Below are 19,089 nucleotides of genomic sequence, written 5' to 3' on the forward strand. Positions count from 1 at the left end.
AGATTGTAAATATATGTATATTATAAATAAAAAAAATACTTTAATATAATACCATATACCTATATATACGTCTATACCAGATAAATTGCGATAATAGTCAATAAACTTTATTTTCTATGGTTAAGTAAATAAGGAGTGTGCTGCGAGGTGTATAATATTAGATTCTATGGTGATAGATAATGAACATTTAGTTAATAATGCAATATAATTAATTGTGCGAACGTAAAGGCTTGAATGACTGAACATATATACATGTGTGAACGCACACGCTTGAATGGTAAAAATAATGTTGAAGTGCATATTATACTGGCGTGGACGATGTGTCTTGAGGCTTTTTACTGAGAGACTTCAGGACTCAGGTGTACGTGTCGATTTTGTCTGATATTTATATGGGTCGATTTTATGTAATCCCTTCCTCGTTGGTGTAAACGTAACGTTATAAGGTATCAAGATGCGTCAATGGCTTGTACGGCGCAACATAAGTACCTACGACTATTAACGCTAGAAGAGCATTTGTATCTTTTTATGAGCGTCCGATCGAACTTGGCGAGAATTAAGAGACGTTGGTATTTTTTATGTGTATAAGAAATTTAGAAATCCATGTACATTATGTATATGTATATTAAATCATCACATCTGCAGGCATCGTGTATGGTTCGCCATAGTTAATTACCATGTGTTTTATATTTAAGTTTATGGTCGAAATATTTTGCATTACAAATCTAGGAAAATAATTATAGGTTCGGAAGCATGTCGAATTTCGCAAGATGTGTAAATAATTGTTATAATAAATATTAATCATCGCGTTTATTTTCCGTTGATGATAGTATGATATAATCATGATATAGATATATTTAAAACATTAGTTACATAACGGTTAAATCCATTCTGATGTGAACTGAACATATTATATTACAAAAAAATACAAAAATATGTATTTTTTAAGTAAATATAATTTTAATGGGCAAATAATTATTATTGTAATACACGTCTTGTACCATAAATCATAAACATGGGATTTGTGGTGCTAGCCATAAAAATCAGATTGCTAAACGCCCATACAACCCCTTCGATTTTCATCAATGGGTAAAGAATGGATAAGGATTAACTTGCATGTAAAAAAACAGTTATTTGATCAATTTTGATTATTGAAGAAAATACATAAAAGTCAAAACTATACGATAATATAAAAAATAAATTCATTACTGTGGTGTAGCTAAATTGCCTGTTCAATACGCCGTGCGATCATAATTTTATTATTGTATGAATGTATGCTATTGTAAAGTGTTGTAAAAAATAAGTTGGTATGACATGTAGCATACTACTAACTAGTAACTATACTAACTCGAATTTTTATTTCAATCAAAACTATGTTTTTCTCAAGAAATTTCTTATCGACCATCGTCAAATACGAATGACGATAAAAAATATGCTGAAGATTAACGATAATTTGTTATTATTTTTCTTTTGTGTGAGGGGCTAACACAATTGGTAAAATTATCAAAAAATTACAAATAAATGGTGCACACGTTAGAGTGTAAAATTAAAGCCACGTTTAGGCGGAAAAATTTGTGTAAAATGTATAAAAACTATTAGGAAAATATAAAATTGAAAAAAATATATTGAATTATGTGTATGAAAAAAATTGAATAACGTTTTAGAGCAAAAAAAAAAATAATTAACGACGTAAAACTAAATAGAAAATAATACCTATTATCTCAACTACTAAGAACAAATAATAGTATGCTATACTAAAAAGTAAACTAATATTAAATGTATAATATAACAATATAATCAATTAATAAAAAAATATATTTAAATACATTTTATAAAAAATATTTAGCTTGAAATAAAACATTAATTAACTTATACAAACTAATATTACACATTGTAGCCAAAATGATATCCAAAATTATTATTCAATAACATAAAATATTACACCAGCCTAGAGTTATAACACGACAATCTTAATTTTTTAAAAAGCCAATTATTGAATTATCAACAATTAATGTTTAAAGTGTTTAGACACTTTACTATACTAATATATAAATTTAATATCATTTACAAGTACTTAACTCAGTTAACTCTACAGTTCTACTTATAATTTATCTAACAATATGTTTATTAGTTTACGTATATCTCAGATAAATTCCTTACCCGCCGGCTGACAACCCTTCGTTTGAAAAAAAAATATAAATATATAAAAATATGTTATATAAATATTTTTCAATTTTATAACGTAAACGTTCAGTTTCTCGTTTCTCATATTTTGTACAGTATTTTAATTATAATTATGTATTTCTATAGAAATACACATACTATAGTTTATTAATAGTATATCATTTGCATTTTTAATTTATCAAATTTATTGATAATAACACATTTCAGGAGTTTTAAATATTTGCTATTTGGTGGTTTTAGCTATTTTGCAGTGCTAGAATTTTTTGTTCTCTCTGACGTGTTATCATATTAATATTGTTGATTATTAAAGCGATAGGTAAGAACTATTTATAAAATTGTAATTGTTTATAATCAATTAGATCATAGAAACATATTTAAGAGACTTTAATAATATTAATTTAAAATAATTTACGATTCATGTTTAACTAATATAATGTCTATTAATATAACATAATTTTGGATTAATATTAATAGACATTATAATGATTAATCATTGCTATACAAAGTGAATATAAGTACAAAACGGTAATGTAATACCAATCGAACATAAGTTATAGTCTTACTGTTCATTTGAAGATATACTATTTATCATTGAAAGTTAACGTTTAGTATTTTTTTATTTTTTTTACTATTGTTTCTTAAAAGTAATTAGTTCAAAATTGTTTTTAACAAAGAAATATGTAATTTAAAAGAATAAAACATTTGAAAATTGAAAGACATTTACAGAGTAATGAACTAATGACTAATGAGTGATTATTAAGTGTACCCGGTTTATAAACACACAGTATACATGTGTGAATAGTTGCTAAAGTTTAATATAATTTCGTGGAAAATATCATTAGTCATTACTCATTACTTTATCAAAAAATAAAAAATAAATAAGTGGGTTAAAATTAATAAAAATGTAAATTTAATTTTCACATTAATCATTATTTAAAATAGTCTGACCAAGTAAGCAATAGTATTTTTAAATAAAAAATAAAACCTCTAAATTTATCATTCAACAAAATATACCACAATGAGTCGCAAAAATCAAATAAAAAAATAAATTATAACAAAAAGTTATGGCACACTTGTGCCACCGACCAAGCAATGTTGAACCTGCCAGTTTATTTAATTACCAAAAACTGTATATTCTACGCCTACTCACTAATTAATTACAATTTATTAAACTTTAAAACTTACTTAATGATTTGCTGATGATCATCTTTGTCAATAGACAATAGTATTTTAAAATGTTTTATATAATTGTTACACGTTATGACGTTATGTTCTCTTTACGCCACGCGCCGTCTCAGAAAAGTAAGCTATCATTGCAATTGTCTTGGGTCTTGGCGGATATTTTCCAGTTATCCCAATGGATCGTAAATTCGTAATATAGTTTAGTATGATCGTTAATTTTATTGATCGCATTTCAATGATTAATGATTCGAGTCACAGTCAAAGTTATTAATGGGCTCCTCTGAAGGATTGTTAAACAAAACAATTAGTTTTTACTTTTTTCCTCTTTATTGATTTTATAGTAAATATAATTACTATAACTATATTTATATATATTTATCACTATATATATATATATATATATTTATCACTATTGTTTTGACTAAATTTCATTAATCTGGGCCTGAATATGAATAAATGTGTTTGGTGCAATTATATTAGAATGATACCTAATAATATCATATACATATATAGTATATATAGCCACATAAATTGAATAACCCAGAAACGTCGGTCCATTGTCTATCGATCTAATTACACTTTAATGTGTACAGTATACATCGATATAACCAGGGGAATGGGGAGCTAAGCAGTAAGCCTTCCCTGTATAAAAATTCAGCTCCAGTATAAGGTTTTACCTTTTATCCTTTCCTTGGACTCGTAATTAGAATCCAAATACTTACGGAGAAAAAATATAACTAATAGTTAATAATTAATAATTAGATATATATACGATATATTATGTTGACATTGTCGACATACCATAAGTTTAAATTTAACGTTATTGGTTCTAATTTTCGGAGAAGAAATTTAATGTATCGATATATCACAATATAATTTATTAGGTAGATATTGGTTTACATTGGGCTAAAAATGGAATATTGGATACGAAATGACTTATTATTATTGTTTATCAATTCATAATTTTATATTTTACAAATATTTATTCAATTTTATTGTGTATTTGTGTCACGGACTAAAATTATCTTGGTCTATGATGATTTATGTTAATACTTGTTTTTCCGATAATTAATTATTATAAACAATGTATGTTTACGCGTGTATCCTTCAAGTTGATTCCCGAACATAATGGGTAATTAATATTTTATTTTTCATGTGTATGAGAAGAATTAAAAGTTAAAACATATATCGTCGTCATCAGCTTGACATCAGGTCGACGTTTTTGAAGACGAGGCACTAAACCCCAAAACTTCATTATCTCCATAGCTATTTTCGCAAAATTATTTCCATCGTTATATAATAGTTTTATTTTGGGTCACATAATATTGTATCTCACTATTTTTATAAATATACCGATATTGTGTCTTTGTATCTGCCTAATAATAGATAATAGGTAGATATTATTTCTTATCTCACGTATATTGTATATATTTATATAAAAACAATATTATACCTAATTGTTGAGCTGAAAGCTAATAAAAAAAAATAGTTATAATAGGTATAACTTATAACTACTTTATTAATATTATATTATTGCCTATAGATCATAATGTAGTGATTGTGCTTACAATTTTATTTATACTTCTATATTGGTAAAGTTAGGTTACCTAACCCGATCTAATAATATAATATTTGACGTTATATAGGTATATATAATATTATAAATGATATAATATTGCACACTCAGTATAATTTATATATAAAATATAATATATAAGTAGATGTAAGTTATTGAGTTTTATATACGCGTGCAGTACACAATACCCGTCGTGATGTATATACTGTAAGAGGGGTCTGAGCTTGCAGCAGTACTCCGCAGGGATTCCGTTGGCGAAATATCACCCGACGAAATCTCGCCCTCCCCTCACCACGTTGGAAAAATTAATTATGAATAATGGAAGGGACGGCCTCCGCCGCTGACGGAAAGTGCGCGCATACAGTCATAATATTTTCATTCACGCCGAGTGCCCGCGACGGAGGATAGAGACTCGGTAGTGGTGGCGACGGCCCTAGCGGAGGGGTGAGTACAGTCGGGATATAGTGGTGGTGACAGAGTTCGTGTGTACAAGGGTCGCGTGTGTCCGAAGGGTGTGGCCGCCCCATCTACCACGGCTAACCTCGCTCTCGCCGACGAATCGCTCGGTGGTGTGGTGCCGGGGAAATAAAATGGAAAAGTACCGCCGCCGCCACCGCCACCACTACCACCCACCGCTTTCCGCCGTCTTCCGCGCCACCGTTGCCATTTCCACCCCTTCAAGTTCGGCTATTGATTCCACCTGCAGCGGCGTTGCTGGGGCGGTGGCGGTGGAAAACGGTGTGCGAACAGTGCGTTGCAACGGTGCCGCTCGCACCCATCCGCCGTGCCCGTTCCGAAGGGCGCGAACGACGAATGACGGCGATGGCGACCGGGCACGACATCTCATCCGCGGTGAACCAACACACACAACGCGCGCACACGCACGGGCACACGAAAACGCAAGTCGGCCCCGCGAGTTTCGTTTTGCTGCAAACGTTTTCAGTGAGACTCGAACGACGGCCGCGGCTGCGGGGACGGCGAACTGCAGGGCGCAAACACGGAGCCGACGGCACACGACTCGGAAATTGTTGATGTCCACGCGAATATTCATCCGAGATCACGTACGTATATCTAAAAATAATGCATTAAAAATGTCTCGCATCATAGGTTAAAGTATATTTTCGGAGTTCTTATATTATATTATATACTGCGCCACTTATTGTACCGCACCCGAAACCGGCGTCGTGTATTTACCGACTATTATAATATACATATATAATATTATGTGTAGCAGTATAGTTGTGGATACGAATCAGAACTTTATACTATTTATACATCATAACGACAATTCCTTGGCCACGTATACTGTTGATGATGTCGAGCCGTCCTTTAAACGCGTCTCTATAAATACCTAATAGGTACCTAAAACTCGTGTATACTTATCTCGTAACTTTAAAATATCGGATAATCATATCTTGCAATTATCCCGATGATGTGTATAATAAATAATAATACTTTAATTAAGTATAATATGTACTCGTGTCTCGTAGATAGTTACAGCCATCGCCAGACAACAACGATGGCTATTAATTGCGGTTAAAAAAATAACTATACATTTGAGCGTATACATTATTCAGCGTGTGGAATTTAATTTCAGGTACTTCAAGCGCATCATTGGATATTTGGACAAACTTATTAGGACAATCTATAAGTACACGACGACACGGCGCCGACCGAACAAAAATTACAAGTGCAGGACACGGTATATATACTATATAGGTATATCAACTCGTCCGCGATTTCGACTGAAACAGAGTACACATACACCGTGTTCGCCGGATAAATCTGTGGTGGAAGGTAAAACGATTTATGAAAAAATAAGAAAACGATCTTTTACACTTTATAGCGTAAAAATTTTCTGATGGAAATAATATTCTGTTATACGATGTAAGGAGTATGTTCGGGAGGAGGGTTATTGTACCGGTGATCGCGAACTTTTCCAACGCACGTTCTTTTCCGGCCACCTGTTTTCTATAATAATATAATACAATTTCCCCGTTTTCCTTTTATATAATATTATATACATATATATGTAAGTATATATGATATATAGGTGTCTGTGTATATAAGTACGACGAATTAGCGTAATTGAAAAAACTGTGTTTTACCTATCTCTCTGCGGCCGATCGGGTCACACCCTTTTCGTCAAAATATATTTTATTATTTATTCTCTATTTCACACTCGTTAAACTCAAACGGGCGTCGGTCGAGTGGACGTGTTAAAAGCCATTTCACTGTTACACCGAAGTTCTTCGAAGGAGGTCATTGGAGATTAGGTTATACTTACCAATAGAGTGCTTTCCACTGGTGTCTGGTGGTTTTTTTTTAATTTCTAATTTATTTCGATGTCACAATTAAAGCATCAGAAAAATGTATAAACGTTTGTGTAGGAAATTGTTTTACAAGTAATTCACGCCTTTATTTTATATTTTTGTAATTAATTTACCGCACCCGACATACCCGATTATAGCTTATACTATTAACGCGGTGCATATAAAATAAGATAATATACAATAAGTTGGATGACGACTATTAATAATAAATGTCAGAGAGAACACAGCGGATAACTTTTATTTTCTCCATAAGGGTTTTGTTTTTGATCAATAAACCGGTGTTTCATTGCCTTCCCGAGCGTAGTTTTACACAAGAATAAACCTAAATTTTTTAAAATGTTGCACTTCTACTACTCACCCCATCTTGCAGGAATATCGTTGTCTCTTTGAAACTATTGATATGTGGTACCTAAACTATAACGAGTTTTGCCATGTTCAGGAATTTTAATGTTAACTTATTCTTCAGTAGTGTTGTTCTCTTAGGGTTTTTAACAATTAGTAGGTATACTGACTATAGGTACTACTCATATTTTTGGTAGAAATTTGTGTTGTTTTTAAAATTGAGTTATACCAATGCATATTATATACATTTATTTATATCAAAATAACCATAGACAAATCAAAAATATAAATTTAAGCGTTTTGAATAGTCGGTGGAAAGGCCATTTACATTTTACGAAATACTTAATGATGAATAACAAATAACAATGTGTACAATTACATTTAATTTTTTTTTCTGTTACCGCAAGAGTAGGTATATAGAGTTTCAAAACATATTTTTTGATACTTGATATATTTTTAGTTAGTTCACGATACCTATCGAAGACAACTAATTGATTTCTATTATATTTTTCGTTTGAGGTAAGATTATTTCTAACGATATGAGAATTTGCGTGATTTATTTTTATTTTTATTTAGAGCGACAGGTACAATGATAAAGTAGATAAATAATATTCAGCCCCACGGTTTAAAACTCGTAGGTAGATTACCGACTACCGATTGCTATTTTTATTGTTTTCTTAAATAAATTTTAACTTAGGATATAAGTTTATACCTTTACGAAACACGTTGTAACGTAAGGAACTGCTGACTTGACTTCTGCGGTTGCGTCGAGGAATTTCTTTAAATTTTTTTTTCCTGCGTACCTACGTACAAAGTGACAAGTCCAATAATGTGCGCCAAATTAACGATATAATATCAATAATAGTACCTCACTCCGCCTATTATATTCGAATGCTTCATTCGCGAACTATAAGGCTAACGACCCTGCAGCAGGATTTGAAGTGGAGTTTAACCGTTGTTCGCCGGACGATAAGTAAACCTATAGGGGTGCAATGTATAGCCGCAGTGACGGATGGAGAGGTAAAAGCGAGAATTTGACGACTTTAACGGTTGGTTCACTAGGCTGGCGTACGATTTTCACTGTCGGAACTGGCACACATACGCGTAATACACCGAAATACGTGTACATTTTTTTTTTGGAGGGGGGATGAAGTTGGTCTCTATCTTAGAAACATCTGGTCATATATTATATGTATGTATATTTACATTACATGTTCGTGTGGGTATTGGTGGCGTTACGCCGCCGGGAAATCCATTTGAACCGACGGAATAGGGACCGCGCGAAGAGAGTTACCGGCGAGGCGTTGTCGTGACGACCGTCGGAGACGCTTGCGCGCGCGCATTGTATGATAATACATATAACATATACTGTGCAGCCGAGTACAGCCCTAATCGCTGGCCACGCGCAGAGTGCACACCATCAACATATAACCTTATAAAATATAATGCACGACGTATCGGTGGTGTAGCCAAAGTTCGGTTTTCGTTGTGTGATCACACGTCCATCATACCTACTCAGGTAGGACGATTTGTATTTAAATATATTTACGTTTACAATATCACCTATTATATAGGTACTTGGTATTTTTAATGACACAGCATAACACTTTATTATTGATTTTATGACACTATATATTAATTATAATATAATATACAGTGCTTATGTAGTAGGAATTAATTTACATGAATTCACGAAAATATTATAACCTCATAAATAATATTACAATGTCTTAATAAATAATATATTATTAAAGGCAAGGCACCTGCTGGGTTTAGGACATTATTTTTATTTATGTTTCTTATACATATAGTAACGTACGTTTTAATTATTACGATTAGACTCCGCACTGTGTAATACGTAGCCTGTAGGTACCAGCTAAAAAGCCTGAAGTTACGTTCTATACTAAACTTCAATAAAATTAAATTTTTAGTAGTTCAATTTTATACAGTTGCCAAATTATTAAATTTAACCGGATTGGCAAATATAGGTATACTATTGAACACAATTTCCTAACCACGGCATTATAGTATATATACAGACAGACACACCGTTGTTATTATATGTTTTCGATATATGATATATCGTGGCTACGATAATATATATAACCTATTACCTACACAGTACATCCAAATTCGTTGGCTGATGTCCGTTTTTGTAGTTTAGGTCAATGCCACCGCTGTGGACGCAGCAGCAGGCACCAGTGGAGATCGCGTGCAACGGGGCTGTTCAAATTTGTATATTTATTTTTACCCTATTACTTTTCCCGTAGGCACTCAAAACCCGAGTCTTGGCTGTGTTTGTACGATGGATTCACGTATAGGACATAATATTATAATATATAGTGTAGTGCGGGCAGTAATTTTGGGAAAACCCGATTTACGGATATTAGCTGATATCAATAGCGATGCAACTTTTAACCTGATAGATTTGGCTAAACAGATGTATCCAATGTATATTATTATTACCTATATATTATAATGTGGAAGAATTTCAAAACGTCCAAATTCTGGTACAGGGGCCTTGCATAATATTTTAAGTCAGAGAAACTATATTAAAGACTGAATTGAAGGTAAATTAACTATATTTTTGCTCTACAACTATAAAAAGGTATAAGATTTTTTTATGCGATATTGATATCATTGGATACTTTAGGCACCTACGTTATTTCTTATATTACCTGCTTTTTATGTAGCCGTATAGACCGACAGACGCGTAGTTACCGACGTCAATTAAATTCCTGCATCATTTAAATATTATGTATCTACCTATAATTTATTTTCATTTACCAACTCATTCATCACACGACACACATAGTCATATAGACTATAGACATCTAAACAAACACGATTTAATTGAACTTTGCAACGTTGTACCTACACTGGCTACACTTGTGACTTGTACTATCTATATGTACATTTTAAAGTCTCGCTTTCAAGATACAGTCACTTATCTGTGAACAGAAATGGTAGGTACATTTGCGATTTGCCTTCGTTTAATATTTATAATTCAAATATAAATATATTATTCATTCTTTTTCTTGTACAATGACATTTTCAACGTTCAACGAATAGGTAACTCAATAGTCTCTAAAAATATATATTTAATTTTTCTGGATTCAATACATTTATTTCGTCGTTCCTTTATGAATTTTGTGATTTTGTAGGCATATTTCGAATCTCGGTCTGCAATTGATATAATTTTAAGCACCTTCAAAAATATGCTTATTTAGTTATTAATCGCCTTTAAAATGGAATTTTAAATGCTATACTCAAATTTTGTTTTATTTAATGTTGCTTACGAAGATAAACATTTTGTTTAAGACGATAAAGAAATCTACCCATAATAATTTTAACAATTTTACAGCAGAAAATAATTATTTCACGGAATTCCTGAAACGATACACGCGATACCACCCCCTACACTTGAGGTATCTAGTTTAAAGCAGTTCATGATGGTTGTATTTTATAGGTTAGCTATTTATAGGTTTATTATGAATTTTTTGGGAAAATCAATCATTATAGCTCAGCAGAGCAACTATGACTTAGATCGTTTAAGCTCAAATACAGTTTTGACATATTGCGTGTGACCATAATTTAAAGGTACCTAGTACCTACTATCTATATATACCACTGGGAAATGCCCATTGTTTCGCCTTTGAATTTAAATGATATTTTTAAAATTGGTTACAAACTTTTATTATAGATATAATGTAGTTTATTCGAAAAAAACAATAGTTTATAAATTTTAAACACCATCCAGCTTATGATTTAAATTTTAAACATTTATTATGTTCTTGATTCTACGAGTACCTACTACCTAGTATCTACTATAAAGAAAGTAGCTAATATTTTCATTTCATACATTTAAATTTGATCATGAATTCACCTACTAGTTTTATACCACGTGATCTACCCAACTGAACTCTTCATAATATTAGTAAAAAGTTACACTCGGTACAAACTATCAGAATAAGCGAAGCTGCCCGTGTTTATTCGCTATAATATTATATTTTATGATTTTTGACAAACGACGATTGCAGATTGATTAGGGTTGTGGTTTGTGTAAAATATAATTTGTATAGTTTGTCTGAACTCTATGCTGTTCTTACCAATCCTACCTACGACAGTAACATATTATTCACACCAAAGACGTCAAATGTTAGAAGTTAATCATTTAACTGACAGCATGATATTTTAGATCACTTGTTAAGTAGGCATACTAGGTAGAAGATTTTTCGTTAATGATATAATTGAGATTTCAGTTGACTCAAAATATTTCGTTTCATTTTTCCCTAAGTAGGTCTGAATAATAGTATAATAGACTTCGGGATTTTCAGCTTAATAAAATATACAACATAAAGCATTTCGTACTTTCACAGAGTCAATTATTAAAGTATAAAGTGAGTGAAACGCATTTAAATATCATAATATTTAGTATTTTAAAATGATCCGTTTATTTAAAAACATAACACATCGAAAGTAGTATAAGGACGGCTTTCTTCATATCTTTGGATTCAGTGGCGGCTATTATGCATACAAAATCCCTGAAAAATGTATAAAAAAAAAAATACACAAACAACAACATCAACGTACAATATAAAATATTTAGTTATCACAGTCAATAAAGTTAATAATGATGTAAATTAATGAACTGATCTCTCGTCGTTTGAAATCTTCTGGAATAATTAATATCATTCTATTAAACAATTTATTTTACATTATTTACACGAGTATGCCAACCCTTAATTCATTGATGTTGGTCTGCAGAGAAAAATAATTTCGGCGAATAATGTTTTCTTCAACTTACCATCCATATAGCTTACGCACTCATTGTTGAATATTATAAAAAATGTTTAGGTACACTGTATAGATCATCATAAAAACAAAATATATATTAGTTAAGCGATGATTATAATCATATTAAATAAAATATAATATTATGATATGAGTAAAAACGCTAACAGATGTTATAGTATTGTAGACAATGTATTATATAGGTACGTTGATTGAAGTGTTAACTAATAATCTAAAATAAGGTATGAAGTAGCACACAATATTATGATTGCAATAAAAAAACCACGTTTATGTATTTTTATGGGGTAAAAAATGTATTTTAAAGTAACTTTTTCGAACTAACAGAAAAAAAATAGTAATAATAATAATAATAATAATAATAAATACAAATTCTAATCACATCATCTACGCCTAAACTAACCACAAATACGAATATATATATATAAATATATATTTATTGATTCTAGGCGACTAACCAAACATGACTAGACCTAGCCTAAAAATTTGTTGTACAAAATTTACACAAGTTATATCGATTAAATACACGTCTAAATATATCTTGTTATATAAAAAATAACATATCGATTTACATTGTTAGACAGTCATGGTTTAGGTGCTACTCGTATACTCACTAATGATGTTTCGTATTAATTTTTATTACAAAGGAAGACTTACAAAGATGAATATTAAGTTTAAATAATATGTAACGACATCTGATATATTAATTAAATCCGTAAATAATTAGTAAAATATATATACTGATTAAAAATAAGACTAGATCAAAAAACGACTAGTACAAGGTTCAAATATCACAAATTTTACATATTTCAAAGATCGTATTAATAATAATAATAATAGTAGTAAAAAAATGTTATATATATATATATATGTATCATAATATGTATAATATATATATATATATAAGTACGTAAATATCTTACAATTCGTATTATTCCCGTGAACGATATATATATATATATATATATATATATATATATGCATATATTATATATATTATACGTATTATAAATATGCCTAATTATTAAAATCACTATAAAAAAATACACGATGAACGAGAAAAAAAAGTCTAAAATATTACTTCCGTCCATTACATTATATATAAATATATACATGTTATATATATTATATATATTAGGTACGTAAATATAATAAATTAATATGTTTAACTAAATGGGTTTTTGTACGCTATGCCACTAGTTTGGCGTTTAATACTAAGTGTTTATACATAAATATATATATATTTTTTTAGTATGAATATATAATATATAAAAAAAAAAATGTTACACCTAAATATTAATTAATTACACGCTAAACTATTTGAGCAATATATAATAATAATAATATAATATAACATCATTTCATCCATCATTTTTTTTCTCTGATAATATATAGGAGAAAGGACGTGAATTTTGATTTTTCCCCGTAATATATTACAATATACACGAGTGAAACTGAATAAAATTTATAATACTAAAGCGCACAGAGAATTATGTGAAAATAAAACTGGCGCAGAACTAAATGTACCTAATATACGAGTATAATGATAAATGTTAAAGTACAAGACCCGTTGTTAGACTATATGAACATAAATAGTTATTAATTTGGTGTTAGTATTATATATGTATAATAAATAATATGTCATGTCTACTTAGATACTACTTCCAACAACGGTGGAAACACATGCAATCGGCATCAACTACAATTTTTTAAGATCTACATACAGTAGTAGTATAAAATAGTATAATATTATATCAGGCCGGCTATGAAAAAAAAAATCTAAAATTTTTTAATCTTTTTTTTTTTTTTGATTAATAGTGCTCGTCACTTTTCACTTTTTTATATATATACAAGCGATGCACCGCTTCGCCAAAAGATTTGTTGGACAAATGTGAAGTTTCTCATCGGTTTCAAAGATGATCGTAATGCGTTATATTAATAACCTCTCGCCTTAAAGGTTACTACGGCGATACGCCGTCCGGTCCTGTCATCTGTAATAAAAAAAAAATGTATATACCATACTTACCTATATGGTTATAAGATGGTCGGCTGGTGTCGCGGTTGAAAGTTCTTGGTCGTAGTCGTCGTAGAACTAAACACAAAATCGTACACACACACACACACTCATAAACTGACCATTAATATAACAATCAGTCACTAATTTTTTCCGTTTGGGTTTTTGCCAAATTCGCAATAATACGCTTCTAATATAATGTTATGCGGAGCTGATATAAATATTATTATTGTCATACGAGTCTACACAAAGCGCCGGCTAATAATAATAATAAGTATTTTATGTATACTGCAAACACGTTGTTAATATTATTTTCTGTTCTACAGGTGAAACGGCCGCCGATGTCACGTCTTCGGACACCGCCAGTCGTGTGTTTCACTCGGAATAATAGTAATAATTGTACAAATAACAACGATTAGTAATGATAAAACATTACAAATCGTTATTATAATAATATTATTGCTAATGCTTCAAGTCGTGCGACAATAGGGCCGTATAAAATACAAGGCGACGAAACAACAGTACATAATTTTCTACGCCACACCTCAACCCGTTACCGCAAACTCAACAGTTAAAATATATAGTGAGTAAAAACAAAAACAAATTTTAAAAAAAATTCTATTATCGTACCAGCCGAAAACGTACTCGATATTATATATTGTATTATGAATGTATATTTTTTTTTTGTCGGTCACGTCGCGGCTTTATGACCGAGCGGTATACTGTCAAAATTAGCCAAAGGTATAAAAAAAGTGTATAAATTATTAAATGATTGATATTAATATGTATGAAAAAAAATTAAAATATTTCGTTCAACACGTTCTATCAAAACCAAAATGTCGTTTTCATTTTCATTTTTTTTTTTTTTTTTCATTTGCTAGTAGCATTTTACGTGATATAATACGGTGTAATAATATGCGATTGCACAGAATATTATACGTATTGTAGTATTATCGGTAATTAAAATAACAACAACAATAATAATACGGCTACGTATTAATAACGTATGGCAGTATGTACGTATAATGTATGGTCAGGGTTAATTTCAGCGGCACGTATAATAATTATACTATTTTAATTACGACGCAAGTATACATACTCAGCAGCCGTTTACGTATTATACGCATAAATATACATGTTAGGAATATATTATATTGTATTCTTCTAATGGGTTAGTAATATTTTTAACTACTTCAAACAACAACAACAACAATAATAACAACAGCAACAACAACGGTTAGGGTTAATAATGATAAATAATTTATCACTCTACAGTCTAAATAATAACATTATATAGTCAGTGTAAAGGCGACTTCTATAAATTATAATAATTGAATATATGTATATAATATATGGTGTAAAACACACATACTTGATTGATACCGGAATGAGGAGAGGGATGAGAGACAGGGAGAGAGATGAGTCTCACTCCTGTAGAACGCGGACGGACCATACGCGGCGATATCACCTACATATCACTCGCGCGGTCATACTCATGCAATATATTATTATTTTATTACTTATGTATAGTATAGTAAAACTGTATTAGTATATAGGTAATAGTATATATATAGATATTGGTATTATAACAACATTACGGTAGTGTGGTGTTAGGATGATAATAAGATTGTTTTCTTTTTTTCATACACGATTATTTCCTTTACTCGAATATGTATATATATATACATATAACAATGGATTAAATAATAATGATCTAAAAAAAAAAACAACTCAAAAATTAAATTTAAAACTTTTAAATTAAATAACCAAAAGCGGATCGGTCGGATTTTCTACTGACAAATACTACTTTTATTTATTTCCGTTTAATAATGTAAACAACACAGCATTTTTAAACATTTAACTACTAAAGTGCGTAAAGAACTAAATTGTTAATAAATAATAATAATAATAATAATAATAATAATGATAATAATTGTAAATAATAAAAGAAATGAAGGATCCACGTATATAGAGGTATCTAATACTACTGTTAATAATTATTTTTTACGATTTTTCATCTATACGTAGGACTACACACGAATATAAAGTAGAGAACATCTACACAGAAACTAAATAAATTGATAATAATAATAATTAAAAAAAAATGTCAAAAAGTGTACACTTAAATACTTCTTACAGCTAAATATTTATTTTTTTAATAATAAATAGTAGTTAATAATATTACTCTACAAAAAAAAGTACTAAACTAAAAATACTGTTAAAATACACACCAAGTCTAGATGACTTCGACATTAAAAAATATACACCTAGAATAGGTTTAAATGTACTAAAAAGTCTAGGTCTAGGATACGACACAAAACCGGAGTATGTAAAAGCATCGCTAACCCTCTTCGTATAATTGCTTTGTCTTCCTTTTTATTAACTCTCAAAATGTTACAAAAATAGAGGGCTTACAACTAGATTAAAACTATACTAAAAAAAGATTTAAAAAAAAAATATATATAAATAAACAAAGAGATCAATAACCTTTTAAGTATTATTGCTTTACATACATATAATAATGTTCTAATTAGTATTGTCCAGTCGAATCAGTGCTTTTCGTAACTTTTACTTGTTTAATTCTAACAAACTAAAAACTAAAACGCGCTGAAAAATTAAATTATTATATTCATAGTATTATACGTTATAACTTTTTAAATGTCTAACTAAATATTGAACTCGTGAGATTTTAGACAATAAAAATAAAATTAAAAAAAAAAAAACAATGTACGATTGATCACTAAGGCGGACAGCTAAAATTAAATTGTTGAACAACTCCAATGTCTTGTTTTCTACTGATTTAAGTATACAATAAGTAGTGAGAAAATAAACAAAAAAATATATACATATTATAAAAATTATTGTTTTTTTGTTATACATGTTCGTACTTTATGTTTTCTTTCTAAGTTAAACTACTGTACTATAGCGAGTTAGTAAATCTGATTTTAAAGAAGCGTTTGATATAAGAAGCGAAAGATTTATAATTATCATGTATATGCATGTATACACATATAAACAAAATTTAAATATACGTATACATGCATAAAGAGAGAGAAAGAGAGAGAGAGAGAGTGAGTGAGAGTGAATGAAATATATAGAGAAAAGAGAATATAATTTATGAAATGGTATTTAAAAAAAATTTTCATGATGTATGCTTGTGAGCTTTGGTCCTTAATGGAATGTATTTTCTCTACTGATCATTGGAATTTTTTTATTAAAGAGCAAAATAATACATTAACTAATTAATTAAATACACATTATTTAGACACTAACCACACTACTATGAGAAAGTTGAGAAATATTAAAAATTAATAATTATTATTGATAGTAATAATAATACATAAAAAAAAAAAATAATAAATTAATATTAATGATAACTGACTAGAAATCGTTAGTTTTAATCCTTTGAAAAATATAACTCACGACAATGAGGCAGTGGTATGGCACACGCGCGGATTGATCTCCGAAGATCTGGCTGTCAGCCTCGTCGAGTTCGAATAAAAAAAAAACAAAAAAGATAATGAAATGCGGTTGGGCATGGGAGGATATGAGGAGGGTTCAGATGGGGTATTATTGGGATTTTTTTGGTTAAATATTAAAAAAATAATTTCAATGATAGAATGTATCTGAGCAACAAGAGAATGTTTTTCGTTTTATTTTTTTGTTCGGTTTTCTCATTCACGCGAAAAAAAATTGACCTGACCAACACACAACATACAAACAGCACAGGACGCGCGCAATAAGGGTTAAAACGGGCCTAAACGTACATGCCGCCCATGCCATACATGGACGACCAGTCGATGCCTTGGAAGCCACTCATGTCGATGCCGGACAGGCTGTAGGCCGGATATGCGGCCTGCGTGGCCGCGGCAGCTGTGGGCACCGGTTGCGGGGCGGCGGCTGCTGGCTGCGGGGCCGCAGCTGCGGTCACCGGCACTGGATACGGGGCGTAACGGTAGCTGGCTAGTCCTGGGTACGTAGCGAACAACTTGTTGTAGTTGTGCGCGGCCACCGCGGCCGCGGCGGCTTGAGCCTGCGCTTGGGCCTGTGCCTGAGCTTGTTGCACGGCTGCCAGCTGGTGGCTAGCCTGCGACACCGGGGCAGCTGCCACACGGACGCCTAGCGGTCCACCGACCAACACGGGGCGCTTGCCCAATAACAGGCCTGCGGCGGCCGCGGCCGCTGGCTGCACCAGTTCCTTGGGTTGCGCCTTCTTGCATTCCACCTTCTTATTCTTGATCGTGTGGAAGTGGATCTCGCATATCGTGTCCACTATGTCATCATTCTCGAACGTGACGAACCCGAAGCCACGATGACGCTTGGTGTGCTGGTCCATCAGCATCACTGTCTCCTCCACCTTGCCAAATTGGCTGAAGTACGCTTTTACCTCGTCCGCGGTGGTGTCTTGGCTGACACCGCCAACGAATATTTTCTTGGTCTTACTGCCGGCCTTTGGGCGGTTCTTGGGTGTAGCGTGTTTCGGGTCGATCTTCTTGCCGTCCAACGTGTGTATGGGCACGGCTAACACCTTTTCCACGGTTTCTGCATCAGAAAACGTGATGAATCCAAAACCACGACTCCTCTGGGAAAATAAAAAACCAAAAAGACGTTACATTTTATTCGTTGGACATAAAAATAATCCGAAGCTA

General features: G+C 31.3%; 1 protein-coding gene and 1 long non-coding RNA gene across 3 annotated transcripts in view; one reads left to right on the forward strand and one right to left on the reverse strand.

Annotated features, from left to right (window-relative positions):
• The first annotated feature begins 5,686 nt into the window (after positions 1-5,686).
• LOC107164964 (uncharacterized) lies at positions 5,687-15,277 on the forward strand. Its single transcript, XR_001506070.2, has 3 exons — positions 5,687-6,000; positions 6,537-6,736; positions 14,767-15,277. It is a non-coding gene; the product is annotated as an uncharacterized LOC107164964 (long non-coding RNA).
• msi (RNA-binding protein musashi) overlaps positions 12,045-19,089 on the reverse strand; it is a 67,041-nt gene continuing 59,996 nt past the window's right edge. For both annotated transcript variants that reach the window (XM_015513001.2, XM_015513002.2), the window contains one exon: positions 12,045-19,022. In XM_015513001.2, the coding sequence (XP_015368487.1) occupies positions 18,198-19,022 (825 nt within the window). In that variant the 3' untranslated portion in view covers positions 12,045-18,197. The remainder of the gene's footprint in view (positions 19,023-19,089) is intronic.

Source organism: Diuraphis noxia, unplaced genomic scaffold (assembly GCF_037042655.1).
Source record: "Diuraphis noxia isolate RWA-SAM2 unplaced genomic scaffold, SU_Dnox_SAM2 contig0004, whole genome shotgun sequence".
NCBI lineage: Eukaryota > Metazoa > Arthropoda > Insecta > Hemiptera > Aphididae > Diuraphis > Diuraphis noxia.